The sequence below is a fragment of the Podarcis liolepis genome, assembly GCF_965112155.1.
Source record: "Podarcis liolepis genome assembly, chromosome: 1".
In the NCBI taxonomy this organism is placed as follows: Eukaryota; Metazoa; Chordata; class Lepidosauria; order Squamata; family Lacertidae; genus Podarcis; species Podarcis liolepis.
In genome coordinates, this window is record NC_139554.1 from 71,904,268 (window position 1) to 71,916,589 (window position 12,322).

The 12,322-nt window shown below is 37.9% G+C and overlaps 1 protein-coding gene across 2 annotated transcripts in view; it reads right to left on the bottom strand.

The window, feature by feature from the left end:
- PIK3C2A (phosphatidylinositol-4-phosphate 3-kinase catalytic subunit type 2 alpha) overlaps positions 1-12,322 on the bottom strand; it is a 46,284-nt gene that overhangs the window by 4,666 nt on the left and 29,296 nt on the right. For both annotated transcript variants that reach the window (XM_083490141.1, XM_083490140.1), the window contains exons 18-32: positions 11,763-11,857; positions 10,754-10,934; positions 10,553-10,657; positions 9,197-9,289; positions 8,651-8,780; positions 7,892-8,028; positions 6,131-6,300; positions 5,569-5,725; positions 5,014-5,123; positions 4,621-4,828; positions 3,601-3,725; positions 2,375-2,492; positions 2,200-2,281; positions 1,161-1,270; positions 831-956 (exon numbers count right to left, since the gene is read on the bottom strand). In XM_083490141.1, coding sequence (XP_083346267.1) covers positions 831-956; positions 1,161-1,270; positions 2,200-2,281; positions 2,375-2,492; positions 3,601-3,725; positions 4,621-4,828; positions 5,014-5,123; positions 5,569-5,725; positions 6,131-6,300; positions 7,892-8,028; positions 8,651-8,780; positions 9,197-9,289; positions 10,553-10,657; positions 10,754-10,934; positions 11,763-11,857 — 1,947 coding nt within the window. The remainder of the gene's footprint in view (positions 1-830; positions 957-1,160; positions 1,271-2,199; positions 2,282-2,374; positions 2,493-3,600; positions 3,726-4,620; positions 4,829-5,013; positions 5,124-5,568; positions 5,726-6,130; positions 6,301-7,891; positions 8,029-8,650; positions 8,781-9,196; positions 9,290-10,552; positions 10,658-10,753; positions 10,935-11,762; positions 11,858-12,322) is intronic.

A 12,322-nucleotide genomic window follows, 5' to 3' on the forward strand; every position in this document is an offset into this window, starting at 1 on the left:
CAGTGGTGTATTTCTAGTCTGCCACCCCCTAGGCAGAAGAGATTTGTTGGGGTACAGGACAGGAGGGAGAGAGGAAGAGGGACGTACAAGGATCACCAGATTGCCTGCACAAGCCTTTTGTAACCTTTTGGGTATCTACTCAGAAGTAAATACCAGTGAACCAAATTGAGCTTACCCACTCCCCCAAGTGTGTACAGTTTAAAACCTCAGTGATTTGATCTACTGAAAATAGGCTTGTATAAATAAGCTTTAAAAATGGACTTACAAAGTTCCTTCCCTACCTTCACCCCCAATTTCATATTCCATTGTTTTAACTGTAACATTCAGAAGACTGAGAATATTTTTTTTTAAGAGAGGCAGATTTTCAGGAAAAATCCTGGCACTGGATTCTTGCTTGAAGAAAATATTTTAGAAGAGGCTCTCCTCTCTCACTCCGAATTCATAAACAGGGATACAGTGCTTTCAAGGATAAAGCTAACCTCCCAATTTTTTAAATCATTCCCTGTTATTGGAGAGTGGCACCATGGTTAACTGGGATGTGAGAGAAAAGCATTCTCTGTGATCCACATTGGTCATCCTGAAAAGGTGGTAGACTTCTCTTAAGGCATCTTGGGATGTAAAAGCAACTGGAAAATTGTACAGCCAGGCATATATATATTCTGACCCCAAGCAGTTTCATACAGCATGGGTTACGGCAGCTGCAGGATAGATGTGATTTAGAGTATGTGTCTTACTCCCAATGGGGCAATTCAATGGGGGCCCTCTGATGTGTTCCATCAGTTATAGCTATGTAACACGGATTTGCTTATACATAGCTTATTTCAGCTTACCATTTCATTGAATGTTGGATTTCTTGTTTTCCGTGATATCTTGGTTTTCCGTTTAGAGGTTTTATGTATGTCCGGAAGCAGGTATGTTTTCACATATGGATTTGGGTCTGTGCCATCATCAGTCACCTGAGAATGAGAGCACATCTCTGGTGTAAGAAACAACCATCAACCATACTGAAATAAAGTAAGACACTGGCGTTGCTGTTTAAATAACACAGGGATTTTTATCATAGGGATCATACCCTTAGAAATTACTGTTGGTAAGAGCAAACTACTTGTCACCAAAATCTACTATGAACTATCATATGCATTTTCCAGTTTTGTACATACCAGATCCTTAATGTGCATCACCATGATAAACAGAGTGCTGTTTCTATAGGAGATAGATAGTTTTACTTCTCCTCCTACTTTGCCCGAGGTAGGACTTGAAGGGCTCACATCTTAAAAAAAGAAAAGGCAGAATGATATTTCCCTCTACATTCCATAGTCAGAACGTTATCTAACCTGTGCACTTGTCGTTCCCTTTTCCCACAGAGGGAAAATCATTCCCTGCTATCAGAGAGTGGCACCATGGTTAACTGGGATGCGAGAGAAAAGCACTCTCTGTGATCAGTACTGGTCATCCTGAAAAGGCCAGTTTATGGAGTTCTGACTACTTGAAATGACAACATGTAATATCACATTACTATCAGAGATGAATCCAACAAACTGTCATTGAGGAGACAGTGACAAAATAGAGTGAACTGCACAAAGCCCACTGGACAAATCACACACACTTTATTAGATAACAAATTCACCTCCTCTCCATCAAAGACTTTCACTACTTTATACCAATATGTTTGTGGTTTGACAATTTCCCACAGAGCTTAAATTACAGATGAGTGTAGAAGGGAGACATTTATTCATGGGTGGACTTCTTTGGCAAAATGAGAAATGTGACATTTGTTGAAATATATTCTATTTGCTGGTTCTTCTATTAAATATAAAATAAGAAATGAATCAAAAAAAGGAGGAGGGGAGAAGAAAGCCAGCACACAAAATCATTGAACTTGTATTTTAAAATAGAAAAAGAAAAAGAAACCCTCAAATGTAAATGTTTTGAGATACATTCTCTTTCAAGGACACTTTAAACAGGCAAATATTTTTATTCACACTCAAGTTATTTTGAATTATTGGTTTGTATGCTAGGAAAAACTGGGGGCGGGGGGGAGGGATGACTGAAATGTTCAATAACTAGTTCAATACAGTTGTCCTCCTGTCTTTATGATTTTCCCTTTTTGTGCTTGATAGAATGTAACTAGAACAAATATTTTCACTTTTCAGGACATGATCCAAGTTGCCTTTTCTTCTTTAAAAGTGATATTCTTACCTGTACACTTGGCTATTCCATCTATTCCTTCAGCTTTTTCATCACGAAGTATGGGATGGAAGAATGTATAAACAAGATCACACTAGATGTGGAAAGACAAAATGTTATTATGAGGTGACTGTACCCAACATAAAGGAATTAAAACAATGATGTTTATATTACTTTGCAGAATTACCTCTGAAACATCTGCAGATGCATTCATTAAACTTTGTATGTAGCTGTTCAGTTCCACCTTCCTTTTGGCTGCTACATCCTTTATGTGTGTTCTTCCTAAAACCATCTTACTAGGAAAGCTGCAATATAGATACAATGAACACAACATTAATAACAAGAGTAAGTAGCAACAATCAGTATTTAACTTTTGCTGTAAGACAAGATACCACTATAATCTATGAGTTGGTACAAAAGCTTGGGCAATCTTGCAAGAGAACAGAAGGAACACTGCAAATTATACTGTTGTCAGCTGTCCAGTATTTGTTACTATATCAAGAGTACTCCAAGTATAAGGTAACATGGCAACACACATGCTCCAAGGAAATATTTTCCTCCCTTCTGCCCCCTCTCCCTTTTCTAAAATCACTGAAAGCAAATACTCAAGCACCATCAACTGTTATAGTCCCTTTCAGAAATGAAATGACAAATACAGAAAATAAATTCTCATGTGTCTGCATCACTCAAGAGAACTGAGCAACAATAGCTATTACTAGTCAAAGTTCTGTGTGTGACATCTATGTCATATTCAGAGCAGACCTGCTGAAATAAATGGTGAATGACCAGCACTGCATGTTACCCTTAGTATGTTACTATAACATCCTTTGAGTCATTCTCACACACCATATCCTTAAGAATGCCAGAAAATTGTATACCAGTCTGTGACCCAGGCAGAATTTTAGACTAATTTAAAATGATATGCTTTCCTCAATTAAAAAATGAGTCATGAAATACAGTTTGTTTCAGGGAGAAGCTACTACTACATTTACAAAAAGTAAAAAGCTCAACAGCACTTAAGGAGATACTGAAATAAATGAAGGCTTTAGGGCTATGGAACTACAGTGACTGTTCTGTATCCTTCTTTGATACTTTCCTTCAGAGCCAATTACAACAAAGTGTTGTATACTCACAGCCTAGCTCCTGGAATTTAAGAGTACTGCATGCATGGGGAAATGTATCTCATAAAAGGTTAACTTTCACACTTGTGTATAATCCCAGGAAGTGAGCCTCAGTTCACAGGAAAGGCTATGGCTGATGGGGATAGCATGGCATAGCATAGATTTTACACATTGAACTATTGCTATGTCCACTTTTTAATGTTACTGAGAAAATTGAATTGTTGCTAAACGTGAAAGCTCAGTGGATTTCAAATTACTTTGTTTATATTTAATTGAGTTTTTAGGAACCTACCCTGGTAACTTCCAAAGAGGAAATAGGATGCCAAGCTTGTTGTGGAATTCCTGGAATTCATCAAATGTCCGAAAAATGAACGTGGGTTCATTTTGCCCCTCTCTTAAAACCCTGACAACATAGATCTGCCAAATCAGAAAGGAACACACTTTAATAACTTTTAAAAACACACACACATAAATTCTTTATTTTATCTATTTCCCATCACCCAACAAAAGAAAGCAAAGAGATAGTGTCATTGTCTCTAGCGTGTAAACACACAAAAAGAACAATAATAATTTCAGTACCAGGTGTTGCAAGTGTGTATACAAGTTTCTTCCTCAGAATTATAGCTCCTCAAAGCTCTTGCATAAGAGGGCAGGAAAGCGGAGTTTCATTAATGAGAAAAGCAGCAGTGACAGGCTGCAAGCTATTTTCAAGGTTACATTGGTTTTATGTTTGCTGTGACAGGGTGCGTGTGCACACTATGTATATGAACAGGAAGCCAAAAAAGCTGAGCAGGCCCACCCAACATTTACAGAATTCATTTTCTACTGTATGACGCTATCCTGGAAATATGCTTCCCTTGTAATGTTAGATTGTGGAATTAAAGCTTGGCACTTAGATTTGTGGACAACGCAATTCAGACTGATCATAACCTGGGATCCTGAGCTGTTGAAATAGTATTGCTAAGCTGTTATATAAACACTGAATGATGGCAGACAGGAACTGGCCATGGCTTCCTGATCTGCAGAAGCATGCAAGGCAAAAGAACAAGGATTTCAGAGTCTATCCCGTTATGGTATGAAGGGAGCTTTTCCATGGCCAACTGCCTCTCTGCTGGAACCCTTCTTAATAAAGTAACAAACTACTTATTTCACCCCATGTCTTGATGAACCTGATGTCAAGTTCCTAGATAATACATAGGCAATATTTGTGGAGAAGCAACAGCTTCAGGACTCTGCAAGTTGCACCAGTAATAAAATGAAAAATGGCAAAACCTGGAAATCTTAAAGACACCGTATGGATCCACATACTTACATAATATTTATCTGGGTTGTATCGCTTATGGTATGTAAAGACGGACACTTCTTTGATTCGACCATCTTGTTTAAGCGAGTACGTTTTGGGAGAAAAAGAGAGGATGGGCTCATCATTGGAAGGCAGGCCTGAAAAACGCAGCTGAGCAAGGTTGTGAATGAAAAAATTGAACTTTGTGGCAACACTTCCCAAACTTGATTCAATCAACCTAAAAAACAAAAAAGTGGAAGGAAATCAGATCATGTTCATTTCCTTTGAGATGTACAGTACATTTGCTTAATTGGAGTAAAAAGGAAAACTATTTTCATAGATCACAGAATTGATCACACCTACTTTATTAAAACTGATGAACATGCATAAATAAGGTTTTTGTAAAAAGGAAAAAAGTAGTACCTTGTAAAGAAAATTGTAGCTTCAGCATCTGTAGTTTGGGGTTGAAGAGCATCCTGGACATATTTCAAGTCTTGAACTCCAGTAAGTTCTGGTAATCCAGAAGAGAGCATCTATAGAGTGAACAGATATGTTTTAAAAATGGAGAAGATCAATTATTCACTGGTACAGCCAAACCAAACCAAACCAAACCAAACCAAACCAAACCAAACCCAAACCAGTACTATATTTTAAAATAGCATTTCCAGGTTTTATTACTGCAGTCATTATGACATAAATTTAATCTGCAGTTTCCTGCACTTAACACTACGTAGTAGTCTTTAAGCACAAGAACCATTCACTTGAAAACATCCAAAGGTTACAAGCCCACGTGCACAACTGACCTCCCCTCCCAGAAACAGAACTTCCTCATCCTCTCCTCTCTGCTTCAGCATCCTGCACCCCCTTTTTCCAAAATATGCCCTGAAGATTGAGGGACAGTCTGGAACAGAGGTTGCAGGAGGAGAGGAAGCCTCTTGCCTTATTTAGCGAAACCTCCAACAATACAAAAACTATTACCAGTGATAGGAGGTTAAGAAAAAGGTTGGCTCGTTTCCTTATCAAGTTATAAGCCTGGCAGCAGAGATCTACGAACAACTGGAAACGGATGGTAGGTTTTTCACCACCGTTGATAACGTAGGCCATATCTGATGTCAGCACAAAAGGAGCCCGATCCCTTTAGAAAGAAGAGATAAATCAAATACAGATTTTTAAGTACTGAAATTTCATTTTCTAAACTTCTAACTTGAGGGAATTTCACAGGAACTCTGCAAATTGTGCAAAATGGAGAAGGAAGCAACTGCTGTAAGCAAATGGTTCAGAGTGTATCAGTGGCCCACAGCCCCCTTCCCTTCTTTGTATATTTTCATAGGTCGAAATAAGATCAATGTAGCTCTATTTATCAGGTGCAGAGTCTGTATGGCAATCATACATTGTCATATTTAACATTATTTTGGAAGAAAAGTTACAGCTAACAGAGCATACTGCCACAGAAAGCTATCGATCTTTTCAAGACCATTTATTACTATAGCTGTAAAGTTAGCTGTATAGTGAAGCCTCAAATTTTACTTTGAAATCATACCTCTTAAAGCTCCCAAACATCTGTGCATGGCCCAAAAACTTTCCAAAATCAATATGGAATGTATGTCCTGTACTTCGAAGCATGATGTTGTCATTGTGACGGTCACAGATACCTAGGACATAGGTGGCCACACAACACCCAGCACAAGAATATATGAAGTTTTCAGAAGCCTAGTATAAGGAAAAATAAATGTGAAGTTAGATTCAATCTAATTCACTACTAATTTACTACTTGGAGAATACTCCTGTGGTTTATCATATATAAGTCAAGCGTGGTAGCAGAACTGCCAGTCACTCAAATAGAACATGATTAGGGACTTTTAAGGATTGTATTAAGTTTTGCTTAATTTTTGAGAAGTTAATAGGGTAATATGATCAACTGGAAAAGAGTAAGCACCATCTTGTGTCAGGTGTTGCAAGTAGGTTTTAGCAGTGTTAAGAAGGGTTAGGGGAGAGAAAACCTGAAAAGTTAAAAACGTACTAAGGCACACAGTAAAATGGCTTCTACAAATTAATAGGAAACATGCGCAATTAGGAAGTGTAACGAAAAAATTGCACTAAAATTAGAATAAAAAGTATCAAAGTAATATAGTACAGTGGTACCTCAAGTTAAGAACTTAATTCGTTCTGGAGGTCTGTTCTTAACCTGAAACTGTTCTTAACCTGAAGCACCACTTTAGCTAATGGGGTCTCCTGCTGCTGCCGCGCCGCTGGAACACGATTTCTGTTCTCATCCTGAAGCAAAGTTCTTAACCCGAGGTAATATTTCTGGGTTAGCAGAGTTTGTAACCTGAAGCGTATGTAACCCGAGGTACCACTGTAATAAAGTTACTGTAGATCTTCCTTTTCTTTCCAATATGTAATATTTGCTTTAAAAAACCTGTTATGTACTTCAACAGGACTTTCTAAACATCACAACAGAATCTGGTTGGTTAGTTGGTTGGCATCCATCTGCCTCGAGAGACAATAGAATGTGCCTCTGGGGGTGAAGTCAAACTGCTGCATTAGCAGCACCAAAGTGACCACCCCAAGGCACAATAGAATAGTTTCCTTTTAAAATAAATAAATGCTAGAATAAATATTTAGCATCTTAGTTTTAAAAATTAAGCTAAGCCTACTAACCATTTTTTCCTCAAGAAAATAAAGTTTGCCTTAAGTAACATCCTTGTCCATCTAGTTCAGACAGAAGCTATTTACTAGGATCTAAACATTGACGTCATTATCTCTGCTTCTGATGTCAGAGGTTGAAGCTGGACTTTATGTATGCAATATATGTGCCCTCCCACTGAGCTATGTCCTTTTCTCAATAGCAACGATTACTCTACATCTCATAACGTGTGTGTGTGTGTGTGTGTGTGTGTGTGTGTGTGTGTGTATACCTTCATCCAAACATCACAGAGCAGTTTACATATCATAATCAGTTCATGTTCTGAAGCCATATTTACTTATAGCCTCCCGCTCACTGAATGGTCTTCTTAATGGGTTACATAAAATATACTTTAAAACAATGTAAAGCTTATGAAAAACATAAAGACATCTGACTATCCACTGCAAGAAGCAGGTTGCTGAACTAGATAAACTTCTGACTGACACAGTAGGGCTCTTCTAAGGAAAGAGGGAAGCAGGACTCAAGACAGTAATCCTTGGTGTGCAAAGGAAAAGTCAGGGGGCAGGGAGGAGGAGAGGTGGCTTGGCTCCATGTGTGTTTCCCCAGCATCTGTTCTTTCCTCATGAATTTCAATCAGTTGCATATTAAAGTTACCTTTTCATATTCTTCTTCTGTAGGGTTGTATTTTCTTAGCCATTCTGCAAGGGGCTTATCTTTAAAGGACCCTGTCACTCCATACTCTACTTGAATTTTCCTAAGTGTATCTGAAGCTGGAACAAGCTCCACCAAACCTTAAATCCAATAAGCAAAAAAATATTTACTGTCAGACATACAGGATTTGTACTCTATTTCTAGAATGGGTTTAATTAAGTCTTAACTTCAAACATTTTAAAGAAATTCTTCTGTGAATCCAAAGTGCCTGCTGACAAATAATGTTGCATGACATGAAATATTTGTATCCGTGCTCATTCAAATTGATCTTTAAATCAAATCAATACTTTGTAGATAACCAAAAAGATGTTAACAGTTTTAGACTTAAAAGCTGCTAGCAGCAGAATCCTTACAATTTTTAGATCTCCTCTCCAATCATATATTTGAGATTTCTTCATATGGGATAGAATTTCCTTTACATCCATGTTAACACTTTATCCAACTGATTTCAAACACAGCTGAAACTGCAGGAGGGTGCTTTATATCAGATAGCTCTGTTTATGTCATCCCCCAAAGATGCTACTACTACACTTGCAAGGTGCTTCTCTAGCTTGCTCTGCAAATGCAGACATACTTTTGAGGCATAGGCTTTAGAGCAATCATGCTAAAGCTGTGTTCCCACTAGGAACAGACACGAAAAGCAGACCAAAATCTAGATGGCATGGAAGGCATTATGCTCTGGGAACTACGAACGGTTCGCACCTCTATCTTTGCCAGTTGAAAGGCACTTGAAGATAACCATCCGCAGGTCCAGTCCTTCCTGTAACCAGATCTTGTCCATAATTTTTATCATTTGCAGCGCCAACATGTCTTGACGCAGATCCTCTCCAACCTAGAACAAAAGTAAGGATGCAAATAGAGAGAATGACTTTCAACAGGACATGTGTCATAAGCTGGGGTGTGCATAGTCAACTACATTTCTACACAAGACCAGAAATGGATGTTTGGCTAGAAAATTCAGTACTTCTTATTTGAAGATGAATGGGCAAGGCCTGGAAAAACCTCAGAAACTCAGAGAACAGCATTCTGTGCTCAGGGCTTCGTTGCCATCTACCGGTATATCTCCTTCAGAGGCATACCTAGGGTCCCTTGGCAAGTAGCTGTATTGGTGCCCCCCACCCAATTACTTTACTGCAATAGCCATACATGCCATAGGTATGTATCATAAAGCTAACTAGTTTTAAAAGATTTATCAAATTTATGTTACCACAAAAATATGTCTGTCAAACACATGCTGAAAAACTGTACCTTAAACATGACATTAATTTCTTCTCCCAAGGGATCTGCATTCACCAGAGCAAGTTTAAGAGGTACTGCATTAGAACTGAAGTAGGAACATGCCTGCAAAATACAATTTACATTAATTACTGCAACAGCAAACTAACTAGCAATACAAAGGCAACCAAAGAGCTCCAACTATCCTTACAAGAAAATATTATAGTTAATTTTGCTAAACTAGCAAATAAGGGAACCACAAAGGATACGGAAGCCCAACTTAAAAGCAGTATTTTTTTGTTATTTCTCATGGCCATATTGATGAAGTGAGGATCACAGATTTACAGAGATGTGAATTGTATCATCTAACCCTAGTGCCTCATTATAAAAATAGCAAAGTATGTTCCAACAGTATTATAAAGCTTTTTAAATAAAAAATCTGCTTGCATTTACTATACATATTTATCTATATTGTTCATTCTTCCTCCTTTTATTGTTACTTATTTTGTATCTTATTAGCAATGTATCTTTTTTTTATTAAAAAAAAAAAGCTTTACCCTGCGCTCACGAATGCATGGGGGGGGGGGACTTGCAAAGGAGTATGGCTTCAACAACTTCCTGTTTCTGCCTACAGCTGTGCACCTACGCAAATTTATTTGACAGTTTAGTACAATGGTACCTCGGTACAGTCGTACCTTGGAAGTCGAACGCCTTGCGAGACAAACATTTTGGTTCCCCAACGCTGCAAACCTGGAAGTTATTGTTCCGGTTTGCGAACGTTATTTGGAACCTGAACATCCATTGCAGCTTCTGGTTGGCTGCAGGAGTTTCCTGTCTTGGAAGCCGCGCCTTGGTTCCCGAATGTTTTGAAAGTCAAACAGACTTCCAGAATGGATTCGGTTCGATTTCCAAGGTATGACTGTATTTGTCTACAAATTTCACAAAGCACTGAAGTCAAGATGAGATTATGCAAACACTGTATGCGTATTTCTAATTATGGTGGTCTTATTTTCTTTAGCACTTTCAAAATCTGTGCCGAAAATTCCCATACAGAGAATTTTAGGTTCTGTCTTCTGGTTATTACTGGAACTTCTATATACAGAGGCAACATGATTCCAAGTGCCATATCCTAGGGAGATAAAGGGAGGAGTGCTTGACTTCATGCCATTCTGTGAACTTCCCAGAGGGACTTGTCTGGCTAATATTAGAAACTGGACTGATTGACCTTTCGTCTCATCCAACAATGGTTTTAATCATTTACAGTTTCAAGTCATTTGCCCTATGCCCGCCAAACAGTTTTGCTCTTTCCTGCTGGTTATTCTTGCATGTATTACTAGATGTGAGTACATACATATTATATTGGATTAGAAATCTAGACACACACCATACCTTGACATTCAGATCTTTAGCTACAAGGCTGGGACTGAGAGGCAAACGGCATTTGTTTTTTAAGAAAATGGACTGAACACGCTCCATTCCGCTTTGTAAGACAATCTGTTAATGAACAGTACAAGGTTAAAATTTACCTGGATTAAGAAGTGATTTTAATTAGCAATACACATACAAATATATATTCCTAATGTAACAAACCTGTCTGGAAGATCCACTTGCTTGTTTTACTTTTTCGGCTACGGTTCCCAGAATCTGAACCAATTTTGTCTGCTTTTCCAGCTCTTCTCTCAATCCTTTGCCACAGACTGAAAGGAAGGCACCAAGGATATGCTCATACCTTACACCATGTTTGATATCATGCAAGGCATCCTTCAGTAACCTGAAATATTACATATTAGATTAGTTTTCTTCACAAACTGCACACATGCACACCCTCCATAGGCTACTAAATTTTCTGCTGCAGTAACTAGATTATAAAGTGCCACAGAACACAGTATTAGTTGACACATACAACACAAGCAATGCAAGAAAAGGTGTGAAGGGAGAGAGGCTACAATCCTAAATACAAGGAAGTAAGCTCCAGTGTAGGCAGTGGGAATTACACCAGAGTAAACATGCCATGGATTGGGCAAGGAAATGAGAATTAAAAGTTAAGATGCTCTCTCTAGTACTGCATAAAAGGGTCCTCAGCTTCCACAGAAGACTCCTATCAATGACTTTTAGAGAAAGTGTTGTTATAGATTAACTACTTTTCATCTCTGGGTTCAGGGCCATGCTACTTCCACTACATTTGCAGTGGAACATTACATTTGAGGTTAAATTGGTGTTATCGTTTTGTTACCCTTTGTGCGTGGGTTTTCATTATGAAGCATCATCTTGCTTAGGATACAGAATGATGAACTAACTGCACTAGTATGAGAAAGGCTGATGTAAAATGTGGTACTTTACAATATAAGTTAGCCTGCTGGAAAAGAAAGAAGCAGCCCAGGGCATCATAAAGTAAGTACACTCCTGGTTTTTCAGAACACGTAATTAAAAATATTTCCAGTGGTGGCAGCAGGTATTTTTCTACGCTATAAGGAACTGTGATCTATAATAATAATAATAATAATAATAATATACTTTATATTCTCAGACTAACTAAAGTCTGGGAATATAAAATCTTAGAACAAAAATCTGATAACAAAAAGAACGTAGATCTTCTTACCAATATAAATAGTGTGCTATTCGAATATTTCCTAATGCTCGGGCCAAAAGGAATCTGACTAGAGCGTTGTCCAGATAGGTTTCAAATTTTAGTGCCTAAATATATAAGAGAGATCAAGTTTTAACCAACATAGTTATTAAAGCAGCTGTCTATTTGAGGGGCTACAGTGAACTAGTATAAAATATAGTTGTAATACTCAATGAACACAACTGTAGGTGGCTTACTACAACCAGACACATGTAGTTTTACAGATATTTTAAGGGGGAGACTATGTCCATAACCATATTCCTGGGTATGTTAAGCTATTCAGCACAGATTAAATTACTATTCATTCAGAAAATATGTACTTATTTAGAATATGTGCCCTTTTGTTTGACACCTCCTATAACAATGAAAAATAGAACTACTTACAAAACATGAATTTTAAGTATAAAACAAAATTTATACTGGCTTATAAGCAAATGGGCAATCAACAACTAGCATACACAATAAAATCTGTGTATCTGAAGAAGTGTGCATGCACACGAAAGCTCATACCAAGAACTAACTGAGTTGGTCTT